Source organism: Primulina eburnea, chromosome 2 (assembly GCF_022965805.1).
Source record: "Primulina eburnea isolate SZY01 chromosome 2, ASM2296580v1, whole genome shotgun sequence".
In the NCBI taxonomy this organism is placed as follows: domain Eukaryota; kingdom Viridiplantae; phylum Streptophyta; class Magnoliopsida; order Lamiales; family Gesneriaceae; genus Primulina; species Primulina eburnea.
The window spans coordinates 7,792,950-7,809,425 of NC_133102.1; the positions used below are offsets into that span (position 1 = coordinate 7,792,950).

General features: G+C 36.3%; 3 protein-coding genes and 1 long non-coding RNA gene across 7 annotated transcripts in view; 1 reads left to right on the forward strand and 3 right to left on the reverse strand.

Annotated features, from left to right (window-relative positions):
* Window positions 1-268, reverse strand: part of LOC140824063 (UPF0235 protein At5g63440-like) — a 28,590-nt gene extending 28,322 nt beyond the window's left edge. The window contains exon 1 of the mRNA XM_073185665.1: window positions 249-268. Within this exon, the coding sequence (XP_073041766.1) occupies window positions 249-268 (20 nt within the window). The remainder of the gene's footprint in view (window positions 1-248) is intronic.
* Window positions 269-605: 337 nt separating this feature from the next.
* On the reverse strand, window positions 606-1,416 carry LOC140822887 (uncharacterized). The gene is made up of 3 exons (XR_012116058.1): window positions 1,274-1,416; window positions 829-943; window positions 606-670 (listed from the first exon to the last, which is right to left on the reverse strand). It is a non-coding gene; the product is annotated as an uncharacterized lncRNA (long non-coding RNA).
* A 929-nt stretch (window positions 1,417-2,345) lies between these two features.
* LOC140822888 (elongation factor 1-delta 1-like) lies at window positions 2,346-5,387 on the reverse strand. 4 transcript variants are annotated; one of them, XM_073183839.1, is made up of 8 exons: window positions 5,270-5,387; window positions 4,994-5,107; window positions 4,547-4,663; window positions 4,377-4,470; window positions 4,085-4,211; window positions 3,759-3,872; window positions 3,340-3,501; window positions 2,346-2,593 (listed from the first exon to the last, which is right to left on the reverse strand). In XM_073183839.1, coding segments are annotated over exons 2-8 (696 nt in total). In that variant the 5' UTR covers window positions 5,074-5,107; window positions 5,270-5,387; the 3' UTR covers window positions 2,346-2,591. The 4 variants fall into 4 exon arrangements, with proteins under 4 accessions (XP_073039940.1, XP_073039939.1, XP_073039938.1 ...); XM_073183838.1 differs by having other exon boundaries at window positions 2,346-2,602; XM_073183837.1 differs by lacking the exon at window positions 2,346-2,593 and adding an exon at window positions 2,626-3,001 and having other exon boundaries at window positions 4,994-5,102; window positions 5,270-5,384.
* Window positions 5,388-7,116: 1,729 nt separating this feature from the next.
* LOC140824064 (uncharacterized) lies at window positions 7,117-8,939 on the forward strand. The gene is made up of 4 exons (XM_073185667.1): window positions 7,117-7,261; window positions 7,363-8,600; window positions 8,677-8,712; window positions 8,814-8,939. The coding sequence occupies exons 1-4, from the start codon at window positions 7,117-7,119 to the stop codon at window positions 8,937-8,939; spliced, it is 1,545 nt and encodes a 514-aa protein (XP_073041768.1).
* The last annotated feature ends 7,537 nt before the right edge of the window (window positions 8,940-16,476 follow it).

Here is a 16,476-nt window from a genome sequence, read left to right on the forward strand (position 1 = left end):
TAGGTGAGCGGTGAATCCCCGACTACAATGCACTGGCTCCTACACATTTCACAATTGCACCCAACCTCGCCACCTTGTGATCCTAACGGAGTCGGCAAACGAGTCAAAGCACAATCCTATTATGTAGAGCTTCAGTGTTGTCCCGGGTCGTAAGGACTAATCACAACCACAGACTTTTCCTCTCGATGAATGATAACCACTTGGAAAGTCCGAGGGAGAATTGTTCGGTACAATCATCGTTTGATTACCTATCTGCATGATTGGACATCTTTAAGCCCTTATCATGAAACACGGTACACAACATCACAGATGCTAGTCTCAATCTCAAACAACACTTATCCTTGTTTTAGGCGGCTGAATCGACTAAGAACGAATTTAGAATATATAGTGTTTACAAATGAGTTTCAAGATCGAATTACGATTCATTTGTATTAAATTATAATCAAGAACTTTATCTATACTGATTTCATGGGTATACAGGTAAAGTAAAATAAAATCATGAAAAGTTAAATTATATTAAAATAAAAATTATTTATTAGACTTGAACCAATAAATTCTCCAGCCAACCAATAAATCCTCTTACCAACAGTTGGCTTGCTACTCTAACAAAAAAAACAGCTCACAACCCACACAACTCATTCGAAACTGCTTATCCACTTTCCCTTCACCACTGAATTTAATAGATCCGCCACAATTCAGACGAAGTGAGATAAATTTATCTCCATTTACAAATTATAACTGTCGCTAAAAAACTCTCAGAAGTATCACAGCAATATACAATGTAAATGCTCATGATAACTTCACCAGAAAATGGCTAACAAAAGTTACCGCTTCAGAAGAACCTTTCGTGCTTCACTAGTGTTCAGCCTCGCAAGATGCTTCTTCCTGTCCAAGACATAAGCTTTGTCCGTATTTCTTTTGGGCATTTTCTGCAATTGTGTATCTATAAAATATTGTAGTAAGGACGTATAAAAACTTTTAATTAATATTTTACAAGAGCTAAAAACAACTGAAGTATAACCAGAGACCAGAATTAAAATATAAAGCAGAAAAAAAAAACCGAATAGATCCAGTGAAACCAATAAAAATCTGAAACAAATCCAAGAAAAGCCACTCTAACTGAAATTCAATTTTCAGTAACTAAACCAGCGGATTATGAATTAACATCTCATCGCCATTTTAACATTAACTTGTTCAGTGTTACTCTCTGAAAATGAATTTCGAGAATCATGAAATCCCGGCGACACAAGCGACGGATGAAGAAATCGATTACCAGTGATGAGAACATGAGAACTGCAATGCTTGCAGTAGTAGACGAAGAGATCGGAATCAGGACCTTCCGGTAAAGCACCCTCGCTTGAGTATGTATGCGTCGTTCGCTTCGGCATTTCCCTCCCGCTCTCTCTCTCTCAAATTCAATTTGTTTTTTTGTTTTTAATGAAATGAAAGGTATTATATTATATATATATATATATGATGTAATAAATCTTAATTTTATAAAATTTTCTATCTCACCATTATTAAATTTGGATATATGAATTTAATTTTGCAGAGGAATTTAATTCAAATTTCGGAAATGCTTCATAAATTATTTCAAGGTGTACTTGACATGAATTTTCATGGATTAGAAATTTATTATTTATAATTATAATAAAATAATTTATTAATAATATTAATATAACGAATTTCAAATAAAAATAAATTAAAATTCATTACATTTGAGGTCTTCATTGACAATTGGACAAACTGATTTAAATAATTGACAAAAACTTGTGTAAGACGGTCTCACGGGTCATATTTTGTGAGACGGATATCTTATTTGGATCATCCATGAAAAAATATTATTTTTTATTATGAATATCAGTAGGGCGAACTATCTCACAGATAAAGATTCGTGAGACCATCTCATAAGATACACACTCTAGATAATTTGAATCGGCTACTTTTTGCAGTTGATTTGATATGACTTTAGCACATTGATTCGAAGTCATGTAACAAGTTAGTCGACATATTGTTTGACTTAAAACATATAATTTATTTGTTTCCGATAGACATCAACTTTAATTGTTTAAAAATTTAAAGATGGGATAATAAAATGAAAATTAATAATTTGATATAATAATAAATAAATAAAAAGATAGTTAATCTAATGGTTTATTTAATTAAATTTGAGATAATTAATTATTAATAAAATATTAATAATACTAAGAATAAAATTATAATTTGAATTCAATTATTTTATTAAAATAAAATTAATAATTTGATTAATAAAATAATTAATAAATAGAAAAATAATATGATCAAATAAAACATGAAATAAAAAATTACTTATACACAACTTCAAATCGTGCTTAAAATTATTTTACTAATAACATTACGTATTTCAAAAAATATTGATGGATTTCAAGTTATTGGAACTCTATTTCAAATCCTGGATAGCAATAAATTGCTTGTTTATTAATAACAAAGAACAATGGAGCTTTCAGCAACAACCTTTTAGTTCTCAAACTCAAACAAAGAAAGCGGATCACAGAATGACTTGACAATAGAGGACACTTCATTCCCAAATCTGCACTGCTGGTCGCTTGTAGCTCTGGAACCTCTGCCCAAATAAGGAAAACAAGTAAACGAGGCACTAAATAATAACGGAGATTATGAATAACTGATGACACGCAGAATCAAGACTTGGGTAATTGCGTGCCCAGAAAAGAAAATGCGTGAGATAAAAGGAGTGCTTTAAACATCAGTATGTGTACGCATTTTGTTCAGTCGATGCATGTACCAAGGAACAAAGATGAAAATAATCGAAATGATATCATGCCACTGCACCGACAAGGAACTATCTCAACATAGTTGAGTGGGTAGTGTCACAGCAACTTTTGGGCAAAAGCCTAAAAAATCGTGAAAATGATGAATAATGTCGGGACAAGGGCAAGGCAGGCGCAGCACTAATATCTAGTGTGGGTGCTCACACAAGTCCGGCAGATTATGTATCTTCTACCTGACAATAGTTTACCATGGAGCTCATTGTAGTTCATAAACAAATCATTACCATTCCTTAGCATGATAGTGACTCAAGAATACAAACAGTGGTGAGCTTTGATATATATGTATGTGTGTGTGTGTGTGTGCATCAGTTGGGGATCATATCAAAGCTGAGTAGCAACCAACAGAACCCAAGCATCAAGGAGCACACTGCTAAATGCATTCCTGCTTTGAGTCAGTAGACACATAAATTTCTTGAGCACATTGGAATACCCTAGGAATAAACCTTGACATATGGTGCATAACGAATAACTAAAAGAATAATCAGTCAAAAGGCCAACAAAAGAAGCTTACAGATTTTATTGAAGGCCACAATGTCGCAACTTTGGACATATTCATTTATTGGTTCCACTGTGAGGTATTCCTCAATGAGCGAATCAACAGACACTAAGTCATCCACGATGGTCATCATAATCTGCAGCTTCTTAATACCATATCCAACAGGAATAAGATGAGCTGCAAAAAACATGATGCATCCACACATTACTCTTTCCACATAATTTCAGAATGAATAAATATGTAGCCGATCAGGATCGATGCTCCATCACAAGAAACTCTATACAAGGAAATATATTGCCCTACAGTTATCTCACCACACAGTCCTACATAGGGTGCAAAATTTTGCAAAGCAAAACAAAAATCTTAAGGTGAAGTGAAATATCAGTGAAGTCTTGAACCACCTGAAAACATTCAAGAATCGCTAGAGAACTTACATGCTCCCCAGTGTAGACCTTCCATCTGCACACTTCTAACAGCTTCCTCGAGTTTTTTCATGTCTGTTTCATCATCCCATGGTTTCACATCCAGCAGGACAGATGACTTCCCAGCTGAAACAGAATAACACAATCGATATATTAAAATAACATGGTTGGATATTAAGAAATTTAAACAATATATCAAACTAAATAATGTCCCTACTACAATTAAGGCACTCACTATCAACAAATTACAGCTCATTCATTTCAAAAGAGATGCAATGAATCACAATTCATAGAACAAAACAAAAAAAAAACTTGCACATATATAACGAATAACTCACACTCTTTCTTCTTTCCAGATGCCTTCACAGCTGCGGCACGCTCTTCAGCAGCTTTCTTCTCTTCCTCGGTTTCCTCACCAAACAAGTCCACATCGTCGTCGTCGTCGTCGTCCTCAACAGCTGAGTCCTAAAAAACATGTTCCATGCATCCACACAAGGTCATAAAAGGCTGACATCAAAGGTTAGAAGGTTTAACCAAGAAATTAAAATGGCATAACTACAAGTGGTAGACAGAATTTTGAAAGTTATGATCTTAAAAACAATGCAAATAGTCTATATTTCAATATCTTGCCTTGCTGTCTGAAACTGGTGGAGTTGCAATTGCCTCCTTAGTGGCTGGAGCTGAACCTTCAATAGTCACACCACATCCATCACCTGAAACTCCACTGCATATGCCCAATCATAATAAATAACAAAACCTACAGAATGTTGATATTTAGGTAAAAAAATTAAAAGACATACGAGATCCTCAACAACGCCTCAATATGGTTGTACCACCGTGATACATTCACCAAGTCAGATGGTGGAGGCTTCACAAGGGAAGCATGCACAGTGAGATCGTCTTTTGACGCTTGATACCTGGGACAACATATGAAGCAAATACTTAACTAGCATACAGATATAATTTTTCATCTACTATCAATAGCCAACAGAAGAGACTATTGACATAATGTTTCATTGTTTTGATTAAACTACGCGCCTCTATAGTTACTTCCTCAAACAGTGATGCCCCAAAAAATATCCATCTAGAAAAAATCGTATCGCATAATTAGTAAAACCCATACCGATCTCAAAACACAACAAAAACAAAAGGTAGCAAATACTTGGGTGGTGTGGACACAGAAATTTCCCATCAAACATTGAAATCACAAGCAGAAATGCAACTGAATGCAAGAACAAAATACTGACCCAGTTATATAACTACGAGATAAAAGATACTCATCAAGCTTCTTGAGGCCACCGTCCGAACTAACGTTGAACAAATCCATGGCTTAATAATACACGAGTTCGAATCGATCTGTTCTGCACCGCATGAATAATGTTGAATCAGGGGGAAAAACTAACAGCAAAATTAAAGAGCGATTATGAAACAAATCCACGCGACATCGAGAAAAATTGCCTACAACCTCAAATTAGTATACGAATATACACATTAGAGCAAAAGAAATCTGGCGAAAGACTTACAAGTGCGGCCCGGCGGTCGCGAACTGGGCTCTGGAGTTCGGGATGGAGGTGAGGGTGAATACCAGAAAATAATTTATTTTAGTTGGAATATCTATATTTGCTCCTTTCGTTTTTTCAGCAGTTGACGATCTCATAAATATGGCTAAATTCTCGGTTCAGTCCCATATGTTTTGGAGTAGTTCCCGATGTAGTCCTAAACGAATATAATGAGCCAATTTAGTCCCAAACGTTATCAAAGTTGTCTCAATCCTATTTTTCTGTTAGTTTGCTGTCAAACTTAACAGAGTAGATTGACTTCATAAATCAATTAGAACAAAATTAAAATCCCCAAAAAATCGATATTTTCTCTACGCTAAAAATTCCCAAACTCCTCCATTTATCCCCCCTCAAAATCCCCAGAAAAACTGATGCTATCTCTACGCTAAAAATCCCCAGAAATCCCCAAACTCCTTCATCTCGCCATCTCTCGCTATCATCAAGGTATGTACGCAATGCTTTTGACTGGAATTAATGTAATTCTTGAAATCTTTAAATCGAAGCATCGTGAAATCTTATATGGTCAAATCTGTTGTTAAATATTTCAGTGAAGTATCATTTTTCGTAAGCTAATTGCTTGTTATTTATTAGCAACCGAAAGTTACATTGCTTGAAATGGATTTCCAGTTGAAGGAAGTCTTCATCCCCGTCCTCACTCTCTCTTTTCTCAGCCGATGACTTTCTCTATGTGTCGTCACCGCAAGGTTGATAAGTAATGGCTAAACGCAGTAACTCGACAATCGAGATTACTCCAAATTATGGTAATTTATTATATTTTCACTTTTTTTTACTTAATTTTTTATCATGCATTTTTCAGTCAAGACTTATATTGTTTTTTCGTTTTTTTATGTGTAGGTTTACTTGGAAAACAAGATTTGATTACTATTAAAATGCATTACAGGGGAAGGTTTAAATGTAAAGGAGAACACGATGAATAAGTTGGGGGAAGTTTTGAATATTTCGACTTTTTTGATCTTGATAAGCTAGCAATGGTTGAGTTGTGGGGGTTTGCAGATGATCTTGGATTCAAAAATAAAGATGCTATTATGTTTTGGCACAAGATCGGGAATACGCTAAATAAAAGGAGATGTTTACAAAATGATTCAGATGTGTTGGAAGTTAGAAAGAATATTCCAACAAACTATGAGGTTGAAATTTATATGGAACACTTAGATGCATATTCAATTGATGGTCCAAACGAACAAAGTGGAGTTCAAGCTGTCGGTGAATTTTTTGACATCGATGAAGATGTTGTCATGGATGATATGTTGTTTGATGCATTCATTGACCATGAAATTCAATCTACAAAAGGAAAGAATACGATTTCTGTTGAGAGAGAAAATGCAGATATTCTACAATTAGTGGTGCATGAGCTGGAGGATGATCTTGGCGATGAAAAAGATGTTTGCGTAGACAATGAAGATTTGGATAGTATTCATGATTCTGATGAGGAAGAAGCAAAAAATTATCCAAAGTTTGATCCAAAGAGAGAATCTGAAAACCCGGACTTGAAGCTTGGTATGATTTTTTGCTCAAAGAAAGAAGCGAAATTTGCGATTCAAACTCACTGCATTAGAAGAGGAATGGCAGTGAATTTTGTGAAGAATGATAATATTCGTCTTTGGGCGAAGTGCAACAATGATGATTGCCGCTGGATTATTCATGTTTCAAAGATGACTAATGACAGTTGTTGGCAAATAAGAACTTTTGATGACAAGCATAATAAATGTTTTCGGGAATTTAGCAACAAGAGCATCAACTCAACGTGGTTGGCAAAGATTTTTTCCAGGATAATAGCGACAAATCCTAAAATGGGAACCGATGAGTTTAAGCAAGAGATTTGCAGGACATTGAATGTAAACATTTCGAGGAAGGTAGCTTATGTAGCAAAGCGAAAGGCACTAATGTTGGTGCAAGGGACTGCACAGGAGCAATATCGTCAAATAAGGAAATATTGTGCTGAACTCAAAAGATCAGATTCTCGAGCCACAGTAGTTTTGAAGTTGACGGAAGACGAAGAAGGGCCAAGGTTCCAAAGATTATACGTTTTTTTTCAGCGTGTAAGCAAGGGTTTAAGGATGCATGTCGCCGTGTCATTGGTGTTGATGGATGCTTCTTAAAGGAACAACATGGTGGACAATTGCTAGTGGCTGTGGGATTAGATCCGAATAACAACATATTCCCAATATGTTACGCGTTGGTTGAACGTGAAACAAAAGATAGTTGGACATGGTTTCTCCGGCTCTTAGATGAAGACCTTGGGATTAGTGGTGCTCAGTATGACTTTACATTTATGTCAGATAAGCAAAAAGGTTTGATTCCAGCACTTGAGTCTTTATTTCCTGATGCGGAGCATAGATTTTGTGTCCGATACTTACACAGCAATATGAAACGTGCTGGATTCAAGAGTTTAGCTGTTAAGATCACCTTTTGGGCTGCGGCAAAAGCGACAAGAATTGAAGATTTTGGAGTTCAAATGAATGAGATGAAAGTTATTGATGAAAATGCATATGAATGGCTTGCTAAGAAGCATGAAAATCAATGGTCTAGAGCATATTTCAGCACCTCCCCTAAATCTGACATCTTATTGAACAACATGTGTGAAACTTTTAACAGCATTATTTTAGATGCCAGGGAAAAGCCAGTGATAGATATGTTTGAAACACTACGGAATCTTTTGATGGCCAGATTTCAAGTTAATAGAGACAAGGTAAAAAAATGGAAGGGTCGAATTTGTCCAAACATCAAAGATGTGTTGGAAAAGATCTATATGGAGGCTGTTAGGTATTTCCCAATGAAGTCCGATGAGATGCATTGCCAGATATCAAGATCAGATGATATACGTGATCAACATTCAGTTGACCTGTCGATTAGGTCATGCAGTTGTAGGAGATATGATTTGACTGGCATTCCTTGCAAGCACGCTGTATGCGCCATTTGGTGCAAAAAAGAGGATCCAGAGATGTATGTTCATTCGTATTACCTGATCGAGACCTATAAAAGATGTTATGCAATGTCCATAATGCCTACCAATGGTCCAAGTTTGTGGCCTGAATGTAATTTTCCTCCTCCATTGCCTCCAATTCACATACAGAAACTTGGAAGACCGGCGAAATTGCGAAGAAGAGAACCAGATGAACCTCCCCCTTCTTCTCGAAATAAGTTGAAAGGTGTGAAAAAGTTCAATAAATACAAATTATGCGGTGGATCAGGACATAATCAAAGGACTTGTAAGGGGAATGAAGACGTCCAACAAGAGACCGCGACACAAAAAATACGAAAAGAAAAACTACATGTAAACATATTTGGTTCATTTCATTGTTTTTGTGTTGTTTACGAAAATTCTTATTTGTGTATCTATTAAACTACAGGTGAGGAGACCGCAAGATGTTGGTGTTCATATTCAAGTAAGCTTAAGTTTAATATCATTGATAAATGTAAATTATTTGTAATATATATTTGTATAAAATGTCTTCAATAATAGGCAATAAATGTATGTTTATTATAGGGTAATCGACCAGTGAATATCAAGAAACCTGCTTTTGTAAAAGACGGCGTCAACTTCACAACTGTCTCACAACTACGATCATCCATGAAGCCTACCTCGTCCGAAGGATCTAGCAGGAACAAGTGATTTTGTGGCTGGGATTTGTATTTTCTTTTTTGGCGTCCATGTTTTTCGGTAGTAGTTTTACTGTCATTAAAAAGCCTACAGTTGTCTTTGTTACTGTTATGTTGATATGAGGAAAAGTTGGTAGTTTTGTAATTGGGGTGTGTTGAAATCTTGATCCTCAACTGTTGGTGAATTTTTTGTCTATGGGTATTGACTGCTCACTTTTATCATCTTGGGTATTTTACTTTCTGGTGTTCGGTTTTTCAGTGGGACATGGGTATTGACTCTGTTCACTTTTATCATCTTGTTCCTCGCTTGAATGCTTTCTCTTTTTCCCATATTCAAATTCGAATTTTGGTTCTTAAATGCAGATAATAGCAGCTTCCATTAGAAAGTGAAAGCAAATACAGTACCTAACTAATATGGGACACATGAAACTCTACCACATGCAAGCTCACAAACTCATTTCACAATCACATACCGTATTGGTATATAAACTTTTCTCACATTGGTTGCCATGATTTGAAGGTTTAAATGCAAAATAGGTCCATGTAACTGCCTATTTAACTTGCCAATCCAGCAGCTTTGCTTGCCAGATAATGGGACCATAGCAGAAAACAGAAAAAAAAATGCACTTGCCATTCTGAAGTCTAACACCTCAAGAAAAATGCAATTAGCCATTCTGAAGTCCAAATTCTCCTTCCCCAACGACATAATAAAATGCACAAGTTAAAAAAGTCTAGCACCTCAACTGTTAAAAAAATAAACCGTTTAAAACATTGGGACCAAACTTAATCTGAAAGGTTACAAAATAATATTAGATTCAATTCTCTACAATCCATTGTGCGCTCAATACATTCTATTAAAAGTTTACAAAATAATATTGTGCGCTCGATACAATCTATTAAAAGGTTACAAGATACTACAACATGCTCAATACAATCCATCAGTTGCCATCACCACTAATATTTAGAGATTCGATTTGTTGTTTTATCTCCTCCGTTATCTTCACTAAATTTGATAGCGCCTCGTTCAATTTATCTATTTTTCCAGGTTCAGTGGGTTTTGTGCTTGCACTTGCATCTGAATTTGCACTAAAAGTTGTGTTCGACATTTCTTCGACAGTGTTGGTGGAGGAAGAAGCTTGCACTGGAGCTTGCACTGGAGCTTGCTTGTCCATATAAGAATCAAAAGCTTTTATAGCCCCCTCCCTACTCAAGAATGACCTGTGGGATGCGCCGCTAAATTTATTGACTTGCTTTTGCGCCTCTTCCCAAGTCTCATATACTCCGGGTTTTCGTCCAATAAAAACTACATATGTTTTACCCTATATCACAACAAAAATATAAGAACAATTAAGTATTTCACACAAGCAAACAACACAATATAATTTCACAAAAAAATTTAAAAAAATGAAGCTCACCATTTTGATTTCACAGATGTAACTTTCGCCTGCTAATAAATAACAAGCAATTAGCTTATGAAAAATGATATTTCGCTGAAATATTTAACGGATTTGACCATCATCAACGAAAAAAATTATGCCCAATTTCAAGATATTACAGATGCGGCTATATTTCTAAGTTTTCACGATGCTTCGATTTAAAGATTTCAAGAATTACATTAATTCCCGTCAAAAGCATTGCGTACATACCTTGATGACAGCGAGAGATGGCGAGATGAAGGAGGTTGGGGATTTCTGGGGATTTTTAGTGTAGAGATAGCATCAGTTTTTCTGGGGATTTTGAGGGGGGATAAATGGAGGAGTTTGGGAATTTTTAACGTAGAGAAAATATCGATTTTTTGGGGATTTTAATTTTGTTCTAATTGATTTATGAAGTCAATCTACTCTGTTAAGTTTGACAGCAAACTAACAGAAAAATAGGATTGAGACAACTTTGATAACGTTTGGGACTAAATCGGCTCATTATATTCGTTTAGGACTACATCGGGAACTACCCCAAACATATGGGACTGAACCGAGAATTTAGCCCATAAATATTTATGTGTGAGACATCAATCTTATCGATATTTATAACAAAAAATAATAATCTTAATATAAAAAATAATATATTTTTATAGATGATCCAAATAAGAGATGACAAAAATTTGTGTGAGACGGTCTCACGGATTGTATTTGTGAGACGGATCTCTTATTTGAGTAATCAATGAAAAAATATTACTTTTTGAGCTCAGAGTATTACTTTTTATTGTGAATATGGGTAAGATTAACCCGTCTCACAGATTAAGATACGTGAGACTCACTCATAAGAGATCTATATCATAAAACGATAGGCATGAAAATGGATCTTAAATTATGTTAGATTAATAATAATAATAATAATAATAATAATAATAATAATAATAATAATAATAATAATAATAATAATAATAATAAAACTATGTTTGATTTGAACCTAATCCAATTTTTTTAAAAAATTGGATTAGATCAATACACTATTAATCTATTATGTGTGGGAAAAATAAAAATCCGAAATGCGAGTAACATCTATATAAAATTAAATTGATTGCATTTAAAAACCTTTGTTTTTAAAAATCACATATAAAACTTCTTACAAATTACATAAATGTGTCCGAATTTTTTTCATACGAGTTTAAGGTATTGTTTGTAAATGCATAAAAAATTATTATGGATTTTTGTTTTACAAAATTTGCAATTTTGTAAAATAATTTCATAATTTTTTTTAGACATTTGCAGACGTTACTTGATCTTAGATCCTAATTTTTTAAAAAAACTAAATTAGACATTACTTTTTATTTTAAGTAGTGAGGGAGCTAGGGGTGGACGGTTCCACCGCGCTCCTAGAAATTTGTTAAATTTTTTATATATAAATATAATGACCAAATTGTTTTTTGTGTTTATGTTCATCTACAGGACAGAGAGTAATACAAGTTGAAGAAAAAATTTCTTTTTTTCGCAAGACGAATTTGTCTGTATTTATGTGTTATACGGAATGATAATCGTCCCCAAGATACAACAACTCTAATCCAGAAAATGCAGCACTACAAATTCCGGATTTCAGCGAACAAAGATATGTATGAACTTTCAAGTTTTGTAGAAAAAAGAATGCAACGAAAATGTATGCAAAAGTGTATGATGAATGCATGCAGAAAGACTATTTTAAGAGTGTCCCCTTCTGTTATAAGTCAGGGAATGCACCCTTCTGTGATAAGTTAGAAAACGTAAAAGAAGGAAGGAACAAATTGAGAGTTGAATTTCATAAATTCTCATCTATCATTTACACGAAGATACTGGGCATAAATACACAACTGTAGCTAATCAAATCTTGAAACATTCCTAACCAATTCTGTTTTGCTGTTACAACGATTACAACAGCTTCAAATCTTATCCATAGTTATTTGGGTTTTGCTTAATGGGCCAATGTATGGACTGGACTTCAATCATGGGCTTCCAATTCATTAGTTTACTTAACTTGGCCCCTCAAGCTGAGCAGGGGTGAGCAGACCACTCGAAGCTTGGATCGTAAACGAACAAAGGCAGCTGCTGTTAAAGCTTTAGTGAGAATGTCTGCAGTTTGATCAACGGAGGAGACATGTCGAACACTAAGAGCCTTAGCTAAAACCTTTTCTCTCACAAAATGGAGATCCAGTTCAAGATGTTTAGTGCGAGAATGAAGAACAGGATTGGCACTTAACGCAATAGTGCTCAGATTATCACACCAGAGAATAGGTTGCTGTGATGAGGTGATATGTAATTCTGATAGAAGAGAACTAATCCACAATAATTCAGAAGTGGCATTGGCCAAACTTCGATACTCGGCCTCTGTGCTTGAACGAGAAACAACGGTTTGTTTCTTGGAGCTCCAGGAGATAGGAGAATTCCCAAGAAACCAGCAAAAACCAGAAACAGATCTTCTATCGTCAGGATCACTGGCCCAATCGGCATCACAATAACCTTTCAAATTTAAGGAGGAAGAAGAATCCAAAATAATACCAAAGCCAAGTGTATCGTTGATATATCGAAGTATTCATTTGACAGCTTTCCAGTGTGTATGGAGAGGGGTTTGCATAAATTGGCAGACTTTGTTGACGCTATAGGCAATGTCTGATCGAGTGATTGTTAAGTACTGAAGTGCCCCAACTGTACCTCGATATAATGTTACATCTTCAAAAGCATCACCGTCTCTGGAAGACAGCTTAACACCCCTGGACATCGGAGTTGGTAAGGCTTTCGCATTACCCATCTTTGTTTTGGCAAGCAATTCACGAGCATACTTCGTTTGATGGAGGAACAAGGAGTTATCAGCTGGATAAAGGACTTCAATGCCTAAAAAATATGAAAGATCACCAAGATCTTTAAGAGAAAATTGATTGTCCAGCTGCCGAATCAACTCCTTGATGTGATTATGATGGCTTCCTGTAATTAATATATCGTCAACATATATAAGAACATAAATAGCAGAATCAGAACCAAGTTTGATAAAAAGCGAAGCATCAGCTTTGGACTCAACAAAACCCATGGTTAATAATGCACTCCGAAGACGATCAAACCATGCCCGAGGGGCTTGTTTCAACCCATAAATAGCTTTGTGTAATTTGCAAACCAACCGAGTATTAGACTTCTTAACTTCAAACCCTGGTGGTTGTTGCATATACACCACTTCATTGAGATGGCCATGTAGAAAAGCATTGTTGACATCTACTTGTTGAATTTTCCATCGCTTAGCAGCAGCAATGCTAAGAAATGTACGTATGGTTGTGGGTTTTACAACTGGGCTGAAGGTTTCATGATAATCAAGCCCCGGAGTTTGAGAGTATCCTTTGGCTACAAGACGAGCCTTGTAACGAGCAATAGAGCCGTCCGGATGTGTCTTAGTTTTAAAGACCCAACGACAACCAATCAGGGGTGTATCATGAGGAACATCAACCAAAGACCATGTTTGGTTGGCTAATAAGGCTTGAAACTCAGATTCCATAGCTTGATGCCATTGTGGATTCATGGCAGCCTCTTGAAAGGTTAAAGGTTCTGAGATTGAGGGGCTGGCAGCAAGGAAAGCTTTGGGCTTGAAAATACCATCTTTGGCACGAGTAGTCATTGGGTGGCAGTTCACTTTGGGCAGTGCAGCAACAGCTGGAGAGAGTATGGTGGACGAAGATACAGAAGAGGAAGACATGGGCATAGAAGCTGGAGGAGTAGGGGATAAATGCTCAATGGTATTTGGACAGGAAGAGGATCTGGAAGTAAAAGCAGAAGGTGATGGTGGATGAAAAATGACTGGGGATAAAGTTGACAAATAAAAGGGATATGAGGACTTATGATGAGCAGCCGTGAGAGAGGCTTGTGATTCATGACTGAAGGGAAAGGTGTGTTCATCAAACCTAACACTCCTAGATATAAAAAGACGTCCACTATCACTTAAACATTTGTACCCTTTGTGTTTGTCACTATATCCCAAGAAGGTGCAAGGAGTGGATCGAAAATCAAGTTTATGATTATTATATGGACGTAAACATGGAAAACAGAGACAACCAAAATTTTTGAGAAGAGAGTAATCAGGATCATGCTTATACAAACAGGTAAGAGGAATGTTACCATGTAAGCCCGCGGTGGGAAGACGATTGATTAAGTGAACAGCTGTAGAGAAGGCATCTTCCCAATAACGAAAAGGCAACAAAGCATGAGCAAGAAGAGAAAGCCCCATTTCTACGATATGACGGTGTTTGCGTTCTACCACACCATTTTGCTGAGATGTGTAAGGGCATGACAATCGATGTATAATTCCATTATCTTGTAAAAAGGAGGACAGTGACCGAAACTCCCCACCCCAATCTGTTTGGAGAATTTTAATCTGTTTATTGAATTGAATTTCAACAAGTTTTTTGAATTTTAGAAGGGCATTACTGGCTTCTGATTTTAGTTTAAGGAAGTAGATCCATGTGAAGCGACTAAAGGCATCAATAAAGCTAATATAATAACGAAAACCAGTTCGTGAAGTGGTACTTGCCGGTCCCCAAACATCAGAGTAAACAAGAGCAAAAGGTTCAGTAACAACGGTACTCGAAATAGGAAAAGGAAGAGAGTGATTTTTGCCAAGAGCACAAGAGGAACAGAATTTCATAACATCATTTTTTAGGAATAGAAACATTACAACGAGAAATAACACATTTGTTGACAAATGGGTCTACTATTGTTATGTTGCCAAGGTTTACGACCACCAGGACAAAAACGTCCCCTACCCCGACCTCTGGGAGAGAACTGGAATGACTGATAAGGGGTGGTATTCTTTTTGAATGAGGTCCCGGTGATAGCATTGACAGTGGGAGTGGAGCTGTCACTGGGAACATTGAAGGAATCTAAACGTCCTTCATGAGCTAACAGCAGAGCACCAACCTCTGGAAAGGAGATAAAATCAACTCTGGAGGTAACATGCACAACCACTGAGTCATATTCCAAACCAACACCACCTAGAAGATAAAGAATTTGATCCTCTTCAGAAATAGCATGTCCACATGCTGCAAGAACATCCATGTATCCTTTCATCTTGGCTATATAATCCTTCAAACTTGAACCCCCTTTCTTTAAGGTTTGAAGCTGAAGTTTATAATGCATTGCTTTAGCCTTGGAACGAGAAGCAAAAAGTCGTGACAATCTCGTCCAAAGTTGTGTTGATGTGTCGCAGCCTATCATTTGGCTTTGCACACTTTCAGTCATCGAGGCAAGAAGAAAAGAGAATAGGAGTTGATCTTGCCGACACCAAGAAATGAACTGAGGATTTATGGACTCAGAATCACCTTCTGTTGAAAGTGACGGTGATGGTACAAGAGGTTTGTCCATAATAAAGACTTCCAGAACAAGACCCGGAATGCCCGCAAGGATTTGAATATTCCACAGGAGGTAATTATCATCACTGAGTTTTACAGAGTTGATTTGGTTGGCAGGATTGATGAGAACAGCATTTGGAGGTGGGTTTTGAACGAGACTGTCAATTGAAGCAGAGGTGGTAGCCATGGATGGCTCTGATACCAAGTTAGAAAACGTAAAAGAAGGAAGGAACAAATTGAGAATTGAATTTCATAAATTCTCATCTATCATTTACACGAAGATACTGGGCATAAATACACAACTGTAGCTAATCAAATCTTGACACATTCCTAACCAATTCTGTTTTGCTGTTACAACGATTACAACAGCTTCAAATCTTATCCATAGTTAGTATGGACTGGACTTCAATCATGGGCTTCCAATTCATTAGTTTACTTAACTTGATATGTCATGGACACGCGCACCGCACCACACCGCTCCAGGCCGGGCCGACCAACTTGTCGTGCGCGCTTGTGTTTCATCGAGACCCAGCTTATCAGTGTTTTCCCTCTTTTCAAAAATTTCTCATGCCCTTGGAGCCAAAACCCTTAGCTCAAACTTGAACCTAACAAAGTAGTCTATTCTTCGCACGTTTTTCAATGTGTGACAGCTCTCACTCTCTTTCATTCACTACTTACCATTTACCCAACACAAATAAATAAAACAAAACAATAATTGAAAACTAACAAAAAAAAAAGAATATTAACTCTCTCC